This window comes from Ovis canadensis, chromosome 10 (assembly GCF_042477335.2).
Source record: "Ovis canadensis isolate MfBH-ARS-UI-01 breed Bighorn chromosome 10, ARS-UI_OviCan_v2, whole genome shotgun sequence".
Taxonomy (NCBI): Eukaryota; Metazoa; Chordata; class Mammalia; order Artiodactyla; family Bovidae; genus Ovis; species Ovis canadensis.
Window position 1 is genome coordinate 40,476,706 of NC_091254.1, and position 22,187 is coordinate 40,498,892.

General features: G+C 31.8%; 1 protein-coding gene across 5 annotated transcripts in view; it reads right to left on the reverse strand.

The window, feature by feature from the left end:
* NBEA (neurobeachin) overlaps nt 1-22,187 on the reverse strand; it is a 669,183-nt gene that overhangs the window by 442,347 nt on the left and 204,649 nt on the right. For all 5 annotated transcript variants that reach the window (XM_069601566.1, XM_069601568.1, XM_069601567.1 and 2 more), the window contains exons 24-28: nt 19,980-20,133; nt 11,191-11,371; nt 8,796-8,926; nt 4,854-4,961; nt 998-1,166 (exon numbers count right to left, since the gene is read on the reverse strand). In XM_069601566.1, coding sequence (XP_069457667.1) covers nt 998-1,166; nt 4,854-4,961; nt 8,796-8,926; nt 11,191-11,371; nt 19,980-20,133 — 743 coding nt within the window. The remainder of the gene's footprint in view (nt 1-997; nt 1,167-4,853; nt 4,962-8,795; nt 8,927-11,190; nt 11,372-19,979; nt 20,134-22,187) is intronic.

The window sequence follows — 22,187 nt, forward strand, 5'->3', positions numbered from 1 at the left end:
AAATATAGCATGCAACAATAAAGAATTAAGGTTAAACATAATCTGTATTTCCACACAGAAACAAAAAGTAAATGAGATATGATATGACTATGGAAAACAGAATGCAGAGATTTGACCACTAATTTCTACTCATTTTTTAAAATATTCAATTAATGTATATATCATATGCATTTATTTAGGAAGGACAATTTCCATTACAAACTAATCTAGTGGTACATGAAATAATCACTGGGGTGCTAAGGCAACACTGCAAACAATAGAGAAACAACCTTGAGGTAAACACCTGGCAGAAAATGCTATAGACAAAAGGCATCCTGTGATATTAAAATATTAGTTGCCAAAAAATGTATTTATCATTTCTAAGAAGAGTAAACAAAGCTGATAATACATGAACTCCTACAACATAAGCATGTTCTATAGATGAGAAAGACAACATGACCCAAAACGGTTCACTGCTGTCTAGAAATTTCTGACTTTAGTTGATGCAACTTTGGTATAAAATTCAGAATGTATGTTTGTTTATTATAAATCTCTGGCTGAGTACTTAAAGATACTGAAATAACTACACATATGGAAAGAAAGAAAGGCAGACAGACAGAAAGAAAGAAAGATGCTACTGAACTTGGCTACAAAGACTTATAGTTTGGCTTACTGTTGGTTTTGAACTACTCTATAAGGACCTCCTACTATCATATGTTTATAAAAGTTAAAAACAATACATTTAAAATATATGGGTTTTTGTATATCAAGTAGTTGTATAAATGTTTTATGCTAATAAACAGAAAAACTAAACCCAAAACCCTGATAAAATGAGAATATAGCAAATATTCTACATTTTTGTGTAATTAAACAAGATTAAATTGGCATTTATATACTGCCTACTTATAAATACTTGAGATGATTATGAATACAACCAGTTTAAATCTAGATGTAAAAATTAAATAAAAAGGAGATAAATGATGATGAAAATTCAAATAATTAGACAAATATTAAGTACCTGTACTTGTTGGTGAATTTATTTCTTGTCTGATGTTTCTACCTGGTTGGCTTCCAGTTCTTGCAGTCTCTCGCTGGGGTTCTAAAATGTCACGATACTTGGAAACCATCAGAACCGAAATGAAGTAAACAACAGCTAGAGCTAAGAATTGTGCCTGCTTGCTATCATCCTGCATAAAATGAAAAGGTAGTTTTGACACTCAAAAAATTTTAAGTATAAGTTCTCAGAGTATAAGAAACTATTCCTGTTTTATTTTCTTTATGGAGGAAAACATACGACACTTAACTTTTGCTAAAACTTGCTAAGCATATACTGTTAGTATTATCTAAGTATATATTAAAAAAAAAAAACTCCAGAAAAATATCATCTGATTTACAGGTTGAAATATAATTTAAAAAAATGAGAATGTTAAAATTTTGCTGAATATGCCACAAAGTTTATTATTTGTCCTCTTCACTAGTATCTATTACTTCTATAACATCAGAGAATGCATATTTATAAGATATGCAGATAGGACAAGCTTGAAAAGAATAATTTAATGTCTGGCTAAAAAAGTCAAGAGTTGCAAATACTATAACTGAAAAATAATAACAGAATAAAGTTACTATTGGACTACACATACAATTCTAACATATCACTACCTGAGCAGGAAATATGAGTAAAATAAGGAAGATATAAAAGTCAGGGAGCATAAAGCATGGAGTTTATACAAGTTCAATATGGCGGCTTCAGAAAAAGCTAATGCAATGTTTGACACATGAACAGATAAAAATAAATAACAGCCCCACTATTCTGTACTGGAAAAATAACCTCATTTTTCCAGTGCAGAATTGGGAGCCAATATTTGAGGCTCTGAATTTCAAAAGCTCAATGACAAAATGAAGTTATTCCAGAGGATAGCAGTGAAATGGTAAAAGATCTGAAAAAGATTGACCATGTTAGGATAAAGAGATAATAGTTATTTATTTCTTTGAAGCAGGACTGCATATAACTTGAAAGCTCTATTGAAAAAGCCTAGGTATGTATCCTATAGGGATAAAAATGTTAAATGACCTCTAAAACTATTCTCAGATTGGACTATATTTAAGGAATCATAAATATACGGTTATTAAGCCTTTTTTCTAAGTTAGGTAAAAGTGATGCTTCACACCAAAACTGCAAGTAATTACCATGGCCCATAGATAAAACAGAAATAAGGAAAACAAACATGCATTAAAGTCTATTAACTCCATAAACAGTCACTTTACATTTATTACTTCATTTAAGCACTAGGTGAACAAGACTCAAAATTCATGTGCATTTGTCAGAAAAAAAAAAAAAAGCAAACAAGAAATATTTACAGATGACTTAATACTCTGAAATAGAATTAGTATAGGTAATGGAGAAAATGACCAAAATAGATTACATTTGTTTTGGAATATTGTGAATTAAGTGTTTCATACTCTGTGGGTAACAGACAGCTTTTAAATACATTACTTTTCCTTAAATAACTAAATTTTAAAATCTCATATGTTTCTGAACTTAAGGCAACATAAAGTAACTTGAACAATTCAAAGGTTAAGTAGAAATCTTATAATACCTACAACTGACTTTAAAATATAACAATTCAAAAATACTTTCAAATTCTGGAGATTATTTAAAAGGAAAAAAGCGTTCCTTGGAGTTTATGAAATATGGTGGTAAAAGAGAGAGAATGCTTTGGAAAGGCCTAATTTGGGATTCTGACTCTACTTCATACTAGCTGTGTCATCTTAATGTTTTTCAGTCTTAGCTTTCTCTTAACCTTTTACTGAAAGCTGAGGGTAATATATATGTGTCTGATACACAGTGTAAATTGAATGAACACACAAGTTATGTTACCTCAATGATGTTTGGAAGGAACACCTGAACATTAATTCCCTTCCTTCAGGAAGAAAGCTAATAAGAACCACTGCAGGATTATCCAATATACAATAGTTACAAAACATCTATAGATATTAGAAAAAGTATACAATCCACCATAACAACCTGATACAGAACTTACTAACAATTTAAATGCAATGTCACACAACATAAATTCCTTCTATGTTAGGTCTGAGTGAGTCTCTTGGAGATGAAAACATGATCTGTGTTTAAATCATCTATCATTAAAAAAAAATTCTTCCACAACAAATTTTTTTTCCGGATAAATAATTCCCATTTCTGAATGGTTAAACTATTTGTAAGAATTTTTTTTTAAGTCCAGATTATGCAGATCCTTACATCAAGATTTTTACACTATTAATGCGTTTTATCTCCCATTTTAAAGACTACTTTACTTTTATTAATTATGAAAGCAATATAGTTTATTATTAAAAAATTGAAAATTTAAAAAAGTACAAAATAAAAAGTGTTTACCTAGAGATAATAACTGGCAGCATTTGGGTGCCTTTTTTAAAATAAAGGTGAATATGTGTGTGTACGTATACTCGACACACAAAAATGCAGTATTTGTGTAGTCTAAGTACTTTTGTATAGTGCTTCTTTCCCTTACTATATATCATGGGTGTTTCACATGTCACAAAGTTTCCCTCAAAAATATGATTTTAATAGTTACATAACTTTTTGCTAAATGAATATACTGTGATTTATTATGCTCTGCGTTGGATATTTATGATGTTGCCAATTTTCCTGAGGACAGCTCTGATAAGCACATGAGTAGAACCAAAGGGTCATAGGCATCAAATTTATAAGAGCTTTAGCACAATGTAAAAAGCTATTTATAGAGTTTATCCAATTTGTACTCCTACCAGTGATAAATGATAGAGCACTTTCAGTATACCTTTGTCATGACAGATACTATTATTTTAAATTTTTAGTTTTTGGTAAAAATATCTTACTCTTGTTTTAATTTGTATCTCTTTGACTACTAGTTATACTGACTTTTAAATCATATGTTTATCACCTTATTTTCATATTTCATATCTGCCTATTTTTCTGTTGGTATGATTGCAATTTTCTTAATGATTTATAAGAACTGATATACATTAAAAACAATGTAAAATTTTCTCTTATATATTTCTACCTTGTTAGTATGTATTAAATATTTTAACCACTTTCTCAAGTACAAAGTACTCTATCCAAGGTATTATTAAATGCAAATTTAAAATATAAATGTCTATGTTTCATAAAACATCAATTAAAAAAGAAAAATAGAATCCAAAATTGCTGATAAATAGCAACTATAGTAAGAAGTACTACCAACATTCAGTCTGCTGTGAAATGCTATGGATGCTTCTACATAATTTGTGGAAGGGCCAATCTTATTTTTACTTACTTTAAATAAGTGATCATATAATTGGAGGGGTCTATGAAATTGTATCCTTAAGCTATATTTTCAATAAGCTTTATTAAGCAACCTTTCTAACTCAAATTCCCATTGGTGTCTCTATTTCTAAATGCAGACTCTTCTCTCAAAAGTAACTGCCCCCAAAAGTAATTCCCAAGAACATCTTTATGAATTAATCTCTTTTACCAATAATATAAGGAATATTGGTAATAACAAAATATTCAGAACCTAGAGATGGAGCAAGGAATACTAAAAGACAGGAATTGTTATTCAAGATAAAATCAGTTATAATCTTCAAAGTTATCTTAATTCTTAGTATACATACAAATTAACTATAATTGTCACATCGTTAAAAAATAAAATGAATAAGCTTTCAGAGAAAGCTAAGCTCAATCATTTTACAAACAGAGCGCATTATAAACCTACAATCCCTGACACTAGGACATTTAGTTTTAAAATGCAAGTTTCCTATGAAATTTAAATTATTTTACACAAATTACAGTGAAAAGTTTTCTTTTTTCTCTGGGAAATCAAGCAGGCATAACTCACCACATCCCGAAAGACAACTGCACGAAGGCGATTGATATCAACATCCTGAAGAAGCCTATCGGGATCCTTAATTGGAGAAAGGTTACCTGGAACATTCTCTAGTGGAGTCTTAAAAAAGAGAGAGAGAATTGTGAAAAAATAGTATAATACAGACATTTATATTAATTTCTATTAATAATACCTTCAATTTTGTAATTAAACTGGCCACACACTTTACCGTCTCTCATCACTGAACAGTATTTATTGACTGTTCTCTTCTACTTTTACCATAGTTTCACTTACTAGTGTTCTTGTTCTTCATCTGCGTAGGTACCGCTATAGATAAAGAAAGGCTGGAGGACTGTGGCAGAAAAAAAGACTAAACTTTTACTCTGGGCTCAAATCTCTCCTGTGCAACCTCAAGCTTGTTACTAACTTTTTCTAAGCTTTACATTCCCTACCTCTAGTTATCAAGCCTCTTTAAGTCATCAGGTTCATTTATCAGTCATGTTTTCATAATGTATGAGATTATTATATTACATTATTATATGAGATTTCATCTGTGGAAGCATTCCATGATCCACAAAAAGTCAGAAAAGGTAAGCAAAAAATGTTTTACTCATGGCCTTAATATTAAAGCTGAAAGACATTAAAGATCATTACCACTAAAATCCTTTTTATATTTGAAGACACAAAAATCCACAAATTTCAGGTAACATGTCACATAGTAAACTCGTAAAACAGTCAAGATCCCTGAAACTCAGTCAAGCACTTTTTCACTTACAAAACATAAGAATTGTGTGAATTAAATTAGATAATATATGCAAAGTATCAAATAGAACTCCTGCATATAAAAGTAACTCTATTCAATAACAGGCCTCCTTCTTCTATTTTCTATAAACCTCAATTATACTATTCCCCTCTTAAACTATTTGATTCTCTTGCAGCACAAAAGAGTACAGTATTTGAAGGTTGACAGTTACTTTACTTCCATTACAATTCCAAAACTTACCAGCTATATTAGCTTAGATGAGCTTAGCTTTAATATTTAAATAATAGGCTAATGATCTTTATCAAAGGATGATTAAAGAAATACTATTTACAATATAGCTGAAAAAAATACATATATTTTAATTTACATACTACTTTACAGTTTACAAAGTACTTCTATGTCCATAATCTAATTAGAGATGTGTTTTGTAGGAAAATCTTATTTAATACCTCCTTTTTAGAAAAGACAAAAAAATGAGGCCCAAAGAAAATGTGTGGCTAATGCAAGTCCACTCAGGTTCATAACACATTGAAATTATTGTAACTATGGTTTACTTACTCAAGTGCCACATTAAAAATGCATAAAAATGGGGAAACAACTCTCACAAACTGGGTTTACTGATTCTCTGTTTTGAAATACGTTTTCTTACCAAGTCAACTTTTCCTCTATATCCATAATTTATAATCTAATTTTCATTGCTAAGATTCTTGCTAAAAGGACAGACTAGCTCAATTACCATGAATTTCCTGCTCATTGAGCTTTTCTGTCCATATTCTATCATCAGTGTACTATTAGGTTGGTATACAAGTAATTGTGGTTTGAGACCATGAATTTTAAATCATTATAACTAGGCTCAAACACATCTTTATTATTCAATACAGGAACCATTACAATCAACACATTTTGCCAGCAAGAAATAAGTTTTGCTTATTCCTGTAGCATAAAAATCTGTTTTAGGATTCGATGAACTCTTGGAAAAGCTTTCTGCTTCTTGCTGGTTGTGGAACCGGTTTTCCCTGCAAAAAGTTGTCAAGAGGCTTGAAGAAGTGGTAGGCAATTGGTGAGAAGTCAGGTGAATAAGGCAGCTGAGGCAAAACTTTGAAGTTCAACCCATTCAACTTTTGAAGTGTTGGTTGTGCAACGTGTAGTCAGGTGTTGTTGTGGAGAAAAACTGGGCACTTTTTATTGACCAACACTGGCTGCAGGCGTTGTGGTTTTTGGTACAGCTCATTGATTTGCTGAACAATTATTTTTGCACCAACTTAATACTTGGTTTGACGGGCCTGAAAAGTTCCCGATTAGACACTGAATTAACTATAGTCACCTTTAAGATCTAAGCACTCAAAAATACTGACTTATTTATTTCATGACATAAATATTGATTGGTTAACTCCTAGAGACAGGAAAGGAATTAGCATTAATTAAGTCCTCACTTCATTTCTCAAATTACTAAGTACTTTAACATATTACTGTTTTTTATTTAATTCATACAAACACCATACAAATTAAGATATATGTCCACTTTAAAGACTGGAAAACTGAGGAACAAGAGACTAAGAAATTTGCTTTCATTTCATAAAACCAGTAAGTGGTAGAGCCAAGATACAAACTCAGAACTGTTTGATTCTAGACTTTGGGCTCTTTTGTAAAGTATTCACAATGCTATACACAATTTGCAATTGAAAAGATGTAAAAGATACGAACACACTCAAGTAACGTACAATCTCCTGTGCCTACACAAATAACTAGAAGTAACACTGCTAATGTGTTTGCATTTAATTTTCTAAGCAATGGAGGGCTTTGTGGAGACTTGTCAATAGTAAAATATATAGTTTAATTATTCTAGGAATGTGTCTCTAACAGTGGTGAAAAAGAAAGAGGCTATAATACAGATATGCTAAATGTGTGGTTGTTCTGACTGAAAACTGCAAAAGTTTGAAGCGACAAAATTTTTTTAAATGAATTAAACTCTTACTTTATTCCTTCACTTATCGAACCTTCACTAGTCAGTGTCAAACATCTAATTACAAGTACCGTGAGTGGTAAGAGACAGACTGGGTTTTACAGAAATATCAAACAAAGGAACCTCCTCTAGACTGAGTTGGCAGTGAAGGTATTAGAAAACATTTTACTCAAAGTTGAACTTAAGGTAACACCAAAAGTGGAACATATTTACTGGGGTGAAAAATAAGGATGGGAACTTGAAGAAAAACAAAGCTATGTAAAAGTTAAAAGGTTAAAAAAATTCTTCTGATGAACTGCATGAAGTCTACAAGTGTGACTAAAATAAAATAGTAATATATAAATAAAATAGTAAAAGCAAGGGTAAGAGATTCCAAGCTGTAGCTGAAGTAAGCAACAAACATACAGGACCTAAAAATTATTACTGAAACTTTGGAAGTGATGCAAATGGTCATAATCAAATATAAACACATGTTGCTGCTGCTGCTGCTGCTACTGCTAAGTCACTTCAGTTGTGTCCGACTCTGTGCGACCCCACAGATGGCAGCCCAGAAGGCTCCCTCGTCCCTGGGATTCTCCAGGTAAGAACACTGGAGTGGGTTGCCATTTCCTTCTCCAATAAACATATGTTAAATAGAGCTAATTTAGAATGACAATCACTGCTGCATTCTGAAATACTGCATACCATATATTCATTTCATGGGCATTCAATAATTTTTGTTGAATGCCATGGGAATTCTATCCCCCAAAGCGTAACCATTTAAAAAGTGCATTATTCATACACTGAACTCGGTGAAAATTTAACTACCGAAGCTAGTAATAGTTAAGAACTTTTCAGTGCTATGAACTGATATAATCTTTATAAGAATCCTATGAATTAGAAATTACTAGACACTTCCTTTGAAAAATGAAAGTGTTAGTTGCTCAGATGTGTCTGACTCTTTGTGACTCAATGGACTGGAGCCCATCAGGCTCCTCTGTCCATGGAATTCTCCAGGCAAGACTACTGGAGTGGATAGCCATTCCCTTCTCCAAGGGATCTTCCCGATCCAGAGACTGAACCCAGAGGTCTGTGCATTTCAGGGCAATTCTTCAGTGTCTGAGCCACCAAGGAACCCTAACAATTTGGAAGAAGAGAAGCCAGCACTGGAGACTCCTTTTCACTTTGTGCTCACAAACTTAAAAAAAAAAAAAGTAAATTATATTTAACTTAGAAAATGTTGAATTACCTTGGAAGCTGCTGTGGCAGTCACACCTTGGGGAGCTTCTTGAGGTTTACTGCTTCCATGGGAAGATTTGTTCCCTCTGTCTCTCTGTCTCTGCCGACATTCTAAACAGTTTCTCACAGCAACACAGCAAACTATTTAAAAAAATGAAAGCATATTATTAATATAAATTGTTGACTCTGATGTTGTTTTTAAAAGTTGCTTGGTTCTATTTTTTCTTTCTTTCAACTTTCACCATCCCACTATTGTTCTTAAAATCAACCAGATCAATAAATATTTTTAATTAGAAAATACAGTAATGAAAAGCACACAAAAAAAACCATGTAATTAAAAAAGCGAAAACAAATTACCATAAACTATCAACCAACTCAAGAAACACAACACTACTGGGATATTTGAGGCTCCCAATATATCCTTCCTTATTCTATCCCCTTCCATCCTTCAAAATTCTTAAATTTATGGATTAATTAAAATTAATTAAAAATATATTCATATTTGATGAATTTTTAAAATAATAATTATCTGCCTGTAATTTGACCATCTTAGTGACTATACAGAGCACAGCACCCATTTTAGGCAATAATAACGAGGTACTCCACACAGCCAAGTCTCACAAGTCCCAATATCAACTTGTTTTCATGGTGGGAAAGTCACCTTCATCAAGCAGCATTCAATAATTACATACTCACTTTCTATTTACTTAATTATTGTAAGCAGCAAAGCATAGTAATAAATAGTATAGATTTTGGAATCAGTCCACATAAACTTGAATCTGGCTTTGCCACTTATGAGCTATGTGATCTTCGGCTAGCTGCTTCAATTACCTGTGCCTCAGTCTCCTCATGTCTAAAATGAGTATAAGCACAGTGACTTCCTTTGAGGACTACCCTGAGGATTAGCTGGATAGATATATGCAAAGTGCTTAGAAGAGTAAACAATACATATTGATACATAACTGTTTGCCTCATTATTACTCACTTATAAAAATTCCCTGTGAATGATAAAAACCAAATCTGCTAAAAATTATCATTTTAAAAATGAAATCAGCAGTAAAACTTAGGAATATATTCAGAAATAAAAGTTCTAAATAACCAAATAAATGCTGTTTTTAAGATATTCAGGCATTAAAAATATTTCTCTTTCTCACAAAGCTCAATCTGTCAGCTATTATTAAATACCAATGGAAATGTCCATATGCCCCACAGTAAATAATCCTACACCTCTTGGCTGAAGTTATCCATAAGATCAATCTTTCCCTAATAGGATATGAAATGATTTGTCACAGGAAATACAAAATAGCAGTAAAAAGTAGATTTATCCCACCATTCTTAAATCAAGCACTTATTCCTTTCTTGGCTCAGAAACTTGTACCCTGAAGATTTTTACCTAACTTTTTAAATAATGGGTGAAAAGAATACATGTCAAGAACATCCTATCAAATGCCTTACTTTTTCATATCCTCCCTGTTCCCACTCTAAGGCAAGTATGAAAACAGTAGCCATTTTTGTCTGAAAACAGTAGTTGTCTGGTCCCCTGTTAAGACTAAACAGTAAAATTAAATTTTGCCTTTATAAAAGGTAAAAGATGTAAGAATGAATACTGCCTAAGGAATTGGTCAAATTTACCAAGAGTTTTGAGGGCTAAATTTCATTTATAACAAAAGATAGCAACAAAAAAATCAAAGGTATAGTAATATCTACTAGTATTAAATATTCATTCTGAAAAACAGTGAGACTGGCATAGTTAATTTTATCCTTTAGCATTGTTTATAAAACTACACTATTGGTTTTCTGATGTATTTTATTTGTGGGCCCAGGATAACTGGCCTGTGTATTCATTTACAGAAAAAAAAAAAAGAATTCATAAATGGATTTACATTAAAATCACTCCAATTAAAGATGCTACTGTCCTACTGATTTTGAAAGAGCTCAAAATATATTCGACATCGACTTTATTTCAAATTTCATTGTTGTTCAGTCACTAAGTTGTGTCCAACTCTGCAACCCCACCGACGGTAGCATGCCAGACTTTCCCATCCTTTACTCTCTCCCAGTGTGCTCAAATTCACAGTCCATTAAGTCAGGATACTATCGAACCATCTCAATCCTCTGCAGCCCCCTTCTCCTTTTGTCTTCAATCTTTCCCAGCATCATGGTCTTTTTCAATGAGTCAGCTCTTCATATCAGGTGGCCAAAGAGCTAGAACTTCAGCTTCAAATTAGAATCCATTAAAGATTTATTCCATGAAATCTCCAATGTGATGATATTATATTTTTTTAATTTAGTAATTCTATATTACATAATCAAATTGTATCACTGATACTTTATGTATCACAGAATATCAAAAAATAATCTGTAGGTAATTATTTAACATGCACCATTATTCTTAACAGACTTACCTAGCCTTAGGCACTGTCGCATTAAACCTCCAGAAGACATGTTTTTTTCAGCTTCAATCTCACTAAAATTTAGAGAGCTGGCAAATACAAGTACATCAACCATAGCCATCAATCGGCTGAGGAAAGTTACTGCTGTTTCAGCTGACATGCCTTGTGTCACTTCAATATTTTCCAATTCCGTCTTTAAAAAAGTAGATATAAATCTTGTTTAAAATTTGGAAATATAATACATGCACATACATGCTGCAGCTTAATAGTAGTTTAGTATATTTATATTTTGTAAACAAAATAAGTTATAAATCATAAAGTAATTCCATGTAGTATAAGAGTTGATTAAGTTTATTAGCTTAGCTATGAATTAACTTCAAATAAAGAAAAAATTTATTTTTAAAATCAATGTTAGATTTAAATATCATTACCTGTAAACACTACATTCCAAACTTAAGATCATTTTATAAAGACACTTAGAAACAATGTAAATATTTATACTAGTTTTGTTCTATTTTAAGTTTGTTAACAAAGACATACAACTCATATTTCTTTCCTAAAATCCTCATTATTTGTAAAAATATGCTAATTTTTCTTTCCTATGAATGTATGATAATAGGAAAGATATATGGCACTTTCATTTGATATCAAAGGGAGACAACTGTCAACGGTCCAATTAGAATATATAATAATTTCTTATCCATTTCAGAATAAATGAGTAAGAAACCACTAGGTACCTTGTATGAGTAACAAAATCTAGGGTAAAAATACTCAAGATCATGAATTCCTCTACCACTATTAATCAGCGACACTAGCAATGAGAAGAATCAGTAGCATTTTAGACTGGCAAAGCTGTACTTTCACTAAAATATTGTCTATGCTAAAATATAATTTTCTGCTTTGGAAGGAACTGGTACAAGGTATACTGTTTTGTAAGATATATAACTTTGCATCTTACAAGCAATAGCAGTATTTCTTATTTTTCATTGTATGTTGTATAAGATTTTAATTATTTTGGTTCATTATGATGCTGCTGCTGCTAAGTCACTTTAGTTGTGTCTGACTCTGCGTGACCTCAGAGACAGCAGCCCACCAGGCTCCGCTGTCCCTGGGATTCTCCAGGCAAGAACACTGGAGTGGGTTGCCATTTCCTTCTCCAATGCATGAAAGTGAAAAGTGAAAGTGAAGCTACTCAGTCATGTCTGACTCTTAGCAACCCCATGGACTGCAGCCTACCAGGCTTCTACAGCCATGGGATTTTCCAGGCAAGAGTACTGGAGTGGGTTGCCATTGCCTTCTCCTGGTTCATTATCACTAGGCCTCATTTTCTCAGTGCCTCAAAAGCAGAGAAAAGTAAGGAATACTTTAGAAATAAAAAATACTACTGTTTAAATCATCTGAAAATGGGCAAGCTAGCCATACTGATTAACTTTACTTTTTCACCAATGATAAATTCAACTACAAAGTAAGCATGTATTATAGGTATCTGCTCCTATTTAATGCTCCATTTGACATTATTCACACCCATCATTCTACACAGACATACACTCACTCACATTAACAGGGAAATATCAGCAGGAAACACATTAAAAAACAACATCTTCAACACTTCTTGTTTAAAACATGGGTAAGAAAAATGATAGCTAACTAGAGCAAGCACTTATATAACTAAACAATTATAAATGGGGTATAAAAAGAACAACCTTTATCCCTTCCATTTAACATCAAAATATTGTTAAAACATTCCCTCTAAGAGTAGCTTGGAAATAGACAATTTTTTTTCAACTACTGATTTGTAACATTATGCCAATTCAGCTTTTATGGCCTAAAGAAATGATTAGTTTCATTACTAGGATGTTTTTAAAAATAAAGATTCATTGTTTGCTAGCACTACACTGATATACAGCATCATTTCATAGCATGAATTAAAAATCTGTTATCATAATACAATAAAGGCAAAAAATGAAATTTTATATAAAACTTCCTTTTAAAATCTCAGTTATCAACATAATGGAATGGAAGATCTGGCCATTGCTTAGGCCTATTAAGCATTCTGAAAACTTTCAAAATATTAGAATTTTAGGATATCTATATACATGGATTCTCAAAGAAATTTATCATTTTGAATTAGGAAATTATGGGAAATCTAACTTATTTTATTAATTAATGATTTTATTTTGAAGTCTTTTAGAGTCTATAAATTATAAACATCAAAATATTCAATATTAAGTTAATAAATTATGTAGAGACATTATAAAAGCATTATTAACCATCCATGAAATTTGTCAAACTGCTATTTTTGACTAAACAAAATAAAATTTTAAAATAATAAGTATTCTTAACACAACTAATAACCTAAAAGGAAGTTCCCATTAATTCCAATAAACATCATAATATAGATCTAAAAATAAAGAATATCCACATATGATTATTATTAAATCTTAATATATATTCTATCCAATTTTCTTTCAGTGGCACCAGTTAAAATCTGATGGTACATATGACTGAAATATTATTGTTTTCATTATACTATGCCAGTTTAGTCTAAAGATTAGTGTGAATAATAAAACAGTAATTCATCAGTGCATTGAGAAAATAACCCTCCAGTGAATCTTTCAAATATACCAAAAATATGCCTAATGTTAAAGATGGTATGGAAACTCAAAATATAATCAAGTCAAAAATTTCATAAATAAGCAAAAATAAAATTTAAAACTGAAAACCTGAAAAATTACTAAAGTAATACTAACCTTAGAACCCTGGACATGCATTAGACAAAACAGACAACAGACCAAAAAAAGTACAAGAAAAGAAAATCATTAAAATTAAATGAAAATACAATGTAAAATTGAAAACACAAAATAATATATTAAAAATAATATTTGATTATTTTATTAAAAGCAAAAATACTCAGAAGAGATATTCATTTTATAAATTACATATGATTAAGATCAAATAGACTTCTATTTATTTTTTCCATTAGAGTAACTTCCCAAATAATACATATGTAAATAAAGTTCATATATTATAAATATCCAAATTCTATTTTACAAAATAAATATCTTTTCCTAAAAAATGACCAAGGAAACATTTCAATAAACAAACTAACATAATGTCTCTGTAAAAGCCCTAACTTACTATTAGTTTAAGCAGAAATGACTTAGAAAAATAAACTATACCAATACCTTCTAAAATTTTCATTAAGGAATCATGCTATTTCGTTTCCTAAAATATTTGGAGCCCTTCTTATAGAACAAAATCTCCAGGAATTAGTAAGATAGTAAAATATTTGAGTAATTCTAACTTAAAAACTACTCTCCTTTGCTAGAAAAGAACTTACTGATACACTAAACAAAACTGTATGTGAACTGAGATAGTCACAGAGACTTTGTACCAAGTTTCACAGTATTACTAAGAATTATATTCAGGATATTTAAAAAAAACTGGATAGAATTAAGTTTCATGATAAAGTCAACAAACTGTTCTTAATCTTTGATTTTTGACATTATATGTAGGCATAAATTTCTAAACATTATTTTCAAAGAGTGGGTGCTGTGCTATGCTTAGTCACTCAGTCAATTCCAACTCTTTGCTATCACATGGACTGTAGCCAGCCTGGCTACTCTGTCCATGGGATTCTCCAGGCAAGAATACTGGAATGGGTAGCTATTCCTTTCTCCAGGCACTCTTCCTGACTCTGGGATGGAATCAGGTCTCTTGCACTGCAGGTGGATTCTTTGCCATCTGAGTACAGGAGAACATTTAAAAGCATTCTGAGAATACTGAAGTATAGTGTTATGAGATAAACAAAACAAAAAAAATTATTAGTGGTTTTTCCAAATTTATTAGCTACATTTTCTAATAATGGTAAGAAAAGGTAAAACTGAAACTAAGTCCTTATCCTTATTTTTTGCCAGAAATGGTTGCTTTTCATTCTTATGATTATAAAACTATTAGGAAAGGCAGAAATATCAGTCTTTATTATTTTCCTGTAACAGAGACAAACTGAATGAAATTCTAAACATTCAGTACGGTTGACCAAAATGGTAGACCACAACCATGAAGTGATATGCAATTTGTAGCTGATTTATGCTCTTTATCTTCAATTTTTCCCTCCAATTCCTTGCTTTCATTCATGACCAACTTGGAACAAAGTGTAGAAAATAAGTGAGAGGATTCAACTGACTAGTGATAGAAACATTAACTTCAAGACCTCAAGAACAGTTAACAAAATAATGCAGGGTAAGTTGATTCAGTTGTGTCCAACTCTTTGCAACCCTATGGACTGTGGCCCACCAGGCTCCTCCCTCTGTCCCTGGGATGAACTCTCTAGGCAAGAATACTGGAGTGGGTTGCCATTTCCTCCTCCGGTGGATCTTCCCAACCCAGGGACTGAACCTGTGTCTCTTACGTCTCCTACATTGGCTGGCAGGTTCTTTGCTACTAGAGCCACCTGGGAAGCCCAAACAAAAAAAATGCTCTTTCCCAAAACCAGACTAGTCAAGCTACATACTAAGAGTTTTAAATTTTTTAGCTGACTATTTAAGTTCAACTATTGTTCTAATTTGAAGACTTGCAACTATTTTTGTAACTTACTTTCTGTGCTACGTAACATTTTACATAATCTAGGTAAAACTGAAACTCCAATATTCGTCAAGTTCAAGGTGTCAGTATAAGACAAATAATGTATATCTATACTTTTTTTCCTTAAAGTTTCCACTGAAGTACTTCTCTAGAAGTAAGATTAAGCAGCTGAAATTTTTTCATGTGATGACACTACAACAGCAATACACAAATGCTATCCTTAGTATGAGTTATGGTATTCATATAAGGTCTCCGGGCAGAAAATAGACCACGTCTATACCAATGCCATGGAGACAGCAGACGAAAAGATTACACCATTTTTTACTTTTTGCTGTCAAAAGTGGATCACCCATAATAAGTAACATGGCTCAAATATCCTATTTTAAACTTCAGAATTCTACATTTGACAGGCTTGTTTTGTAAACAGGAAGATCATTCTATCATGATACAATTCTGAATAAAAAGCTCCAAAAGGAAGTAAAAGAGGGAAACATTTAAGAAGAGCCTTCTCCATCTAGTGACACTACCTAACTTAAGTGTCACAAGTTCCTGTAGGGTAAGTAAAATTAGCACTGTTAAAATGAAGAAATTAAGGCTGACATCATATCTAGTAAGTGGTAGAAGCCAGGTTAAAATACAGATTTATCTTATGCTAGAATACAAATGCCTTCAGTTATATCCTAACTGAAAAGAAAATCATGTATGAATCTCATTGATTATTGGAAAACAAGCTTGTTTATGATGAAAAGGAGTAAATTATTTGAGATACACACTTATACTGAGAAATAGAAAAGGTATCTTCCTGGGTTGAGCTTTTAATAGCGATTTATAAAGAATACTTAGCATTCTACTTATCCATTCAAAATTGCATACAATTTCAATATTAGACGTGTAAAATGCTAAAAAAATTTAGTTGGTTGCATGTGAAAAAGTTACGTATCTTCTAACAAAACATAATGACCACAATATTCAGTGAATTTGTTGAAATTAACTTTGATAAATGCTCATTAAGTCAAATGCAAGCTCTTCTTTAATAGGAAACCTGGATTTATCTTACACTCTAACTACTAAATTTTAATGAATTTTTAATTTAATGCTTTACACCGAAACATTATACTATGGATTTGTATTTTAGGTCAAAATGGTGCTGTAAGTCAGTGGTCAGCAACCTAGGACCCACAAATCAAATATAAATAAAGTTTTATTGAAATGCATTCACATTTACTCCTCTGTGTTATGACATATGTCTGCTTTTGCAAACAGCAGATTTAAGTAGTCAGACAGATAATACATAGCCCCAAAACCAAAAATATTTATTACTTGATCATTTATCAACCACTGCATACCAATATTACTCATACTTATTCCTTAGATACATATCTGTATATAATACATGAGTATTTCTAAAAACTCCACAAACCTAAACAATGTTACAGATCATTCAAACATTAGTTTCAAATGTCTCTATCTCTCTCATATATCTAGTATTGAAATTCTAGGGTATCCATGACAATGCTTCTCCCTTTGGTAACCTGCATATTGACAATGTTTCCTTTTTGACTTATTCCATCCAGAATTATCTTTCAGCTTTATATATTAATATTTTAATTCAAATTTAAAGAAAGTTAACACATTGTAAATCAACTACACTCCAATAAAGATTTCTTTAAAAATCTACGTTAAAAAGCTCCATGTCTTTAGTTTTAATTACTTCCTTTATTCAACCTCCTCCTTGCTTACTTTTTTCCACTATTACATTAAAATTTTTAGCAAGAGAATTAGGCAATCAAGGAACAGAAAACATTACTCAAAATTGGCACCAACCATGTTTTCTCCCAGGAGGAAGTGGGAGAAAAGGTTCTTGATATTTCTTTTAAGGAAGCAATTCATTCAAAGAATATAAAGTTAGCTATGGTGTAGAAGCAGTGAAGCGAAGTGAAGTGAAGTCGCTCAGTCGTGTCCGACTCTTTGTGACCCCATGGACTGTAGCCTATCAGGCTCCTCCGTCTGTGGGATTTTCCAAGCAAGAGTGCTGGAGTGGATTGCCCTTTCCTTCTCCAGGGGACTTTCCCGACCCAGGAATCGAACCTGGGTCTCCCGCATTGCGGGCAGATGCTTTCCAGTGGGAGCCATCAGGGAAGCCCATAGAAGCAGGCACAGGTGCAATCAGTTAATCAGCCAAAATAGCAGAAATACAGAGACAGAGACAATGAAGAAAAGTTTCTACAACTGAATGAATTCCAAAATCTACTGAAGACAGTCTAAAGAAATAAGTACTGTAGTTTTAACTCCTGAACTATGGTAGTTATAACTGTACAGGTAATAATTTTGGAAGTCAAAATATCAGTATCTTTATTATACATTCATTATAAAATAAAAAATGAGAAAATTTGGGTAGTATATTATTTAATTCATAATGTTTATTAACACTTTATTCATTATTTTCTCTATCTTGATGGAGATCTTCTAGTTTAGAAAACTCATAAATATTTCAAATCTATAAAACTTTTCTTCTCTACTGCTAATTTTATATAAAGATCACTTCTGTTCTACAGAAATTTTAAAACAATATTATACTTTAAAGCAAATTTCAATATAACTTTTAAAAATTTCCTGATAACAATGATAATATATAAACATAAAAAAGTATATGATGGAGAAAAATCCCAGGATGAAACATTAAGTAAATCTTCAATGGATAGAAGAGACAAAAACCTCTTCCTGTCTCAATATGAGCATGTATTCTTAACATCACATGCAACTCTTAATTTACCAGAATTTGGTATAAGTCACGAGAGGAAATCAGAGATGAAAGAGAAGGGATGGTATGTTACAGGATACGTGCACCCTTCACACACCATCAGCTATTTTCCTTCCTGATTCTGTTTCCTTCGTCAGCTGCTAGTTTCATGAAGGCCCTAATTAGGATCTGTTCTGTTGCACTCCCTCCTGAACTAGCCTTCTTGCCTTTGGAGACTCTTGAATAAATTCATGGATGAAAGAGAAATGTATGTGTGAGGCAGAAGTGTGCTGAGGCTGTATACACTCTTTCGCTGCTAATATTCAGGTTTCGGTGCTGCTTCAGGGACGATGACAAAGGGAGAGTGAGAAAAAGAGTCACGTAGAAAAAGCTTGTTAATGATGGAATAAAACCAGAGATCAGTTTGGAAACACTGCCTCAACAAGTAAAAGACATCCTAGTAAAATGGCAAGTTTCTCTCTGGAAAAGTGATCTGTTTTGGGCTTAAGGATGAACTTCCAATATGGCAGGAAGAACACAGATATTAATATGAGAAGTATATTCTCGCCCATCTGATCAATTAGCTATGGAGCTTGTTTTTCAAAATACGAATTAGAGATATATTTTTAAATGACAACTAAAACACTGAATTATTTATCTATTATATGTTAAACGACATATAAATAACATTGAATATCTTTCAACTTATGTTAATAGATTTTGATGTCTTACAAAGAAAAAGTCTATATTTTTAAAAAATAAATGCTGAACCACAAAATCGTGTCAGATAAAAATTCTAAAAGATGTCATATGACTAACATAAAGTTCTTTGAGATTTTTAAGAATTACCATATTTTTCAAGTACAGAAAATGTTATGACATTTATAGTTTTTCTATTTGAGGTACCTAAATTTTAAGTAAGAAACACTCTAAGAATTCATCTGATTCTCTTTTTGAAGCAAACTACTGGCTTCGAGATTAAATCTCAAAGAATAGAAATATAAAACTACTATCTATAGCTTAAAATCACATTTAAAGCTAATCATATGAGACTGAATATTTAAAGATGACTTTTTCCTATTTTAGATGCATGACTCTATTACATGATAAATACATACTTGCACTCCAAAATCCAAGATTTACAGAACAAGAATTGTAACAGTTTATTTTAATGTAGATTTGAAGAGATAAACTATGAGAAAATAAAGTTAAACCATTTATGGTTATAGCTCTTCCTAAGTTACATTCATCAGAATTATCAGATAAATATTTTCATAAGTACACACAGCTGAAACCCAACACTGACAATTAAAAGAAGTGAGAATATAAATGTACGTAATTTCAAATTATATGGTTAAAAACTTTTCTCAGGTGAACAAGACTTGTTAAAATCCATATTTATAGGATAGAACGCCACTGACATGCTCTGATAATGTAATTATAAAACATAACCACTAGATGGAGTCAAAGTACTTACAGTTGGTGATGTAGCAGCAGAGAGCAAAGGTAGAATTCCTCCACAAGCAATGATGATGTTGTCTACCATTTGGGAAATGAGGTGAATTGTGTTATGTACAAAAATAATATTTTCATTGCTATTGACAAAATCCATCACAGACTTTGTGGAATGGCTAAAATAGCAGAAAAACAAAAACAAACAAACATTTCTTTGGTTTAAGAATAAAAAGTTTACAACTTATTTTTAATGTCCTTTTTAAAGTGAAAAATAAGAGCTAGGCAAATTTAAAATGGAGTCATTAAAAAAGAAAATAATTTACAACAATTGAGATGTCATATTACCAAAACCAGCATTCATCTCATCATGGATTTTTTGTGAGTCCAAGCATATTAACTTTATATTTTGTTTCTGCTTAAAACACTACAGTGTCCTAACTCGATTCAAAGACACATGACTAGGTCAATGAATTTGGCTGAAACATTTATTTTTGCCAAAAGCTAGTTGTTTGGTATTGAAAAGCAGAGGAAGTGGATAGTTAGCTGACAAACTGTTTTATCACCAGACCGCAGCTCCAGCTTTGACCCAGACATATTGAAAACATATACTGCTAGTCACAGAAGTTACATGATAGGGTAGTATAAATGAGTCAGTAAAAATTCAAGTACTTAATAAAAAATGGAAAAGACCTCAAAAGTCAGCAGTGCAGCTTTGCCATACAAAACATACAATACAGATTCCCAGAAAAATACACACACTGCTTCAGTTTGATTGTCAAGTCAAGAATATGAACTATTCTCTAACAGAAAAAATTTTGCTCCATGATCAAATTTAAGTCAATGATTCTAACCTTTTCAGAATTGCAAAACATCATCTATTCTATCTTAGATCTCAGGATGTTTTCTCCTGTCCTAAAAACTAAAGTGCTATCTATCTTTTAAACTTTTAAAAAATTTTGTTAAATTACACAAAATTATGTCTGGGGAATTTTATGAGAGTTCATGAAATAAAGCACTGAAAAACACACACAGTATGTTAAGAGAAGGAAAGTTGAGTATCACTCACTCAGCGGCTACTAAAATATAACAGGTAGTAAATTATACAATGTCTCTCCACACACTGATACTCATGTTAACAGTAATGTATTTCATGGTATGCCAGCCTCCTTATTTACCATAGCATAAGTAGACTAAAGACAAATTAACCAAATAAAATCAGAACTAAAAACTGTCTATGGCAGACACTGATTACTTCTGTAAAGTTATTTCTTTTTCCCTGCTAATGTGATCTAGATTTTGTTCTATTGCTGAGCTACATCAGGTACAAGAAAGATTGGTTTCACCACAGCTACTGTGTTTGTGAGCAGCTAAAAACACAGCTACTGTGTTTGTGGAGGCTAATCATTATAATCCCATTCCTGTCTGCTAGTAACTGACTTAGAGAAAGCATATGATCCAGCTGACATATGAGATATCAATAGGGAATTTCATGAGGGGATTCACTTAGAAAAAGTAGATGAACAGAAAAGGAGGAAGTGGAGGAGAAGAAAAAGGAGAGAGAATGGAAGGAAGAGGAAGGAAGAATGGGGTGAGAGCCGCAGTAGAAGAGTCCTGCCTTCTAGTTGAGGGAAGTTTCCTAGGATGAACTGATCCTGGGAGCTGAAGCAACCACCTTGAATCTTCGAAGGATAACCAAGAAAAGCAAAGGAAGTTATTGCGTGCTGAGAATATTGTGCCACTGATTTTTTGAATCGCTGATGGTACGGTATTGCTATGTATAGCCATCCGCTTCCTAATTTATCTGCATGAACATATGACATTTCAAAACTGATTAATTTGTTGCATATATGCTATTACAAAATAAAACTGGAAGTGAGGCAAGATAATTTTAACATTCATGCAGGCTTTGTTTTCTATTTTAGAATTTATTCAATTTATTTAAACTGAAAAACATAAAACAATTCAACTTTTTTATGTTATTTTCTTTCAGTGATTATATCTGAAACAATGTCCACTTACCACTTAAACAGTACAAGCTCTAAAAATGATGTCATAAGTGATTTTAAAATTTTAGCACTATGTGTTAAATCTTATTACCAAGAATAAATGTAGTATATGACATTAATTTTAAAATTAAAAGATAAAAATGTAGAAATTTATCTGAACCAATATTGAACCTTTTTTGTTTTATTCTCTTTTGTATATAGAATAGGCGATGCCAGATTTTAAA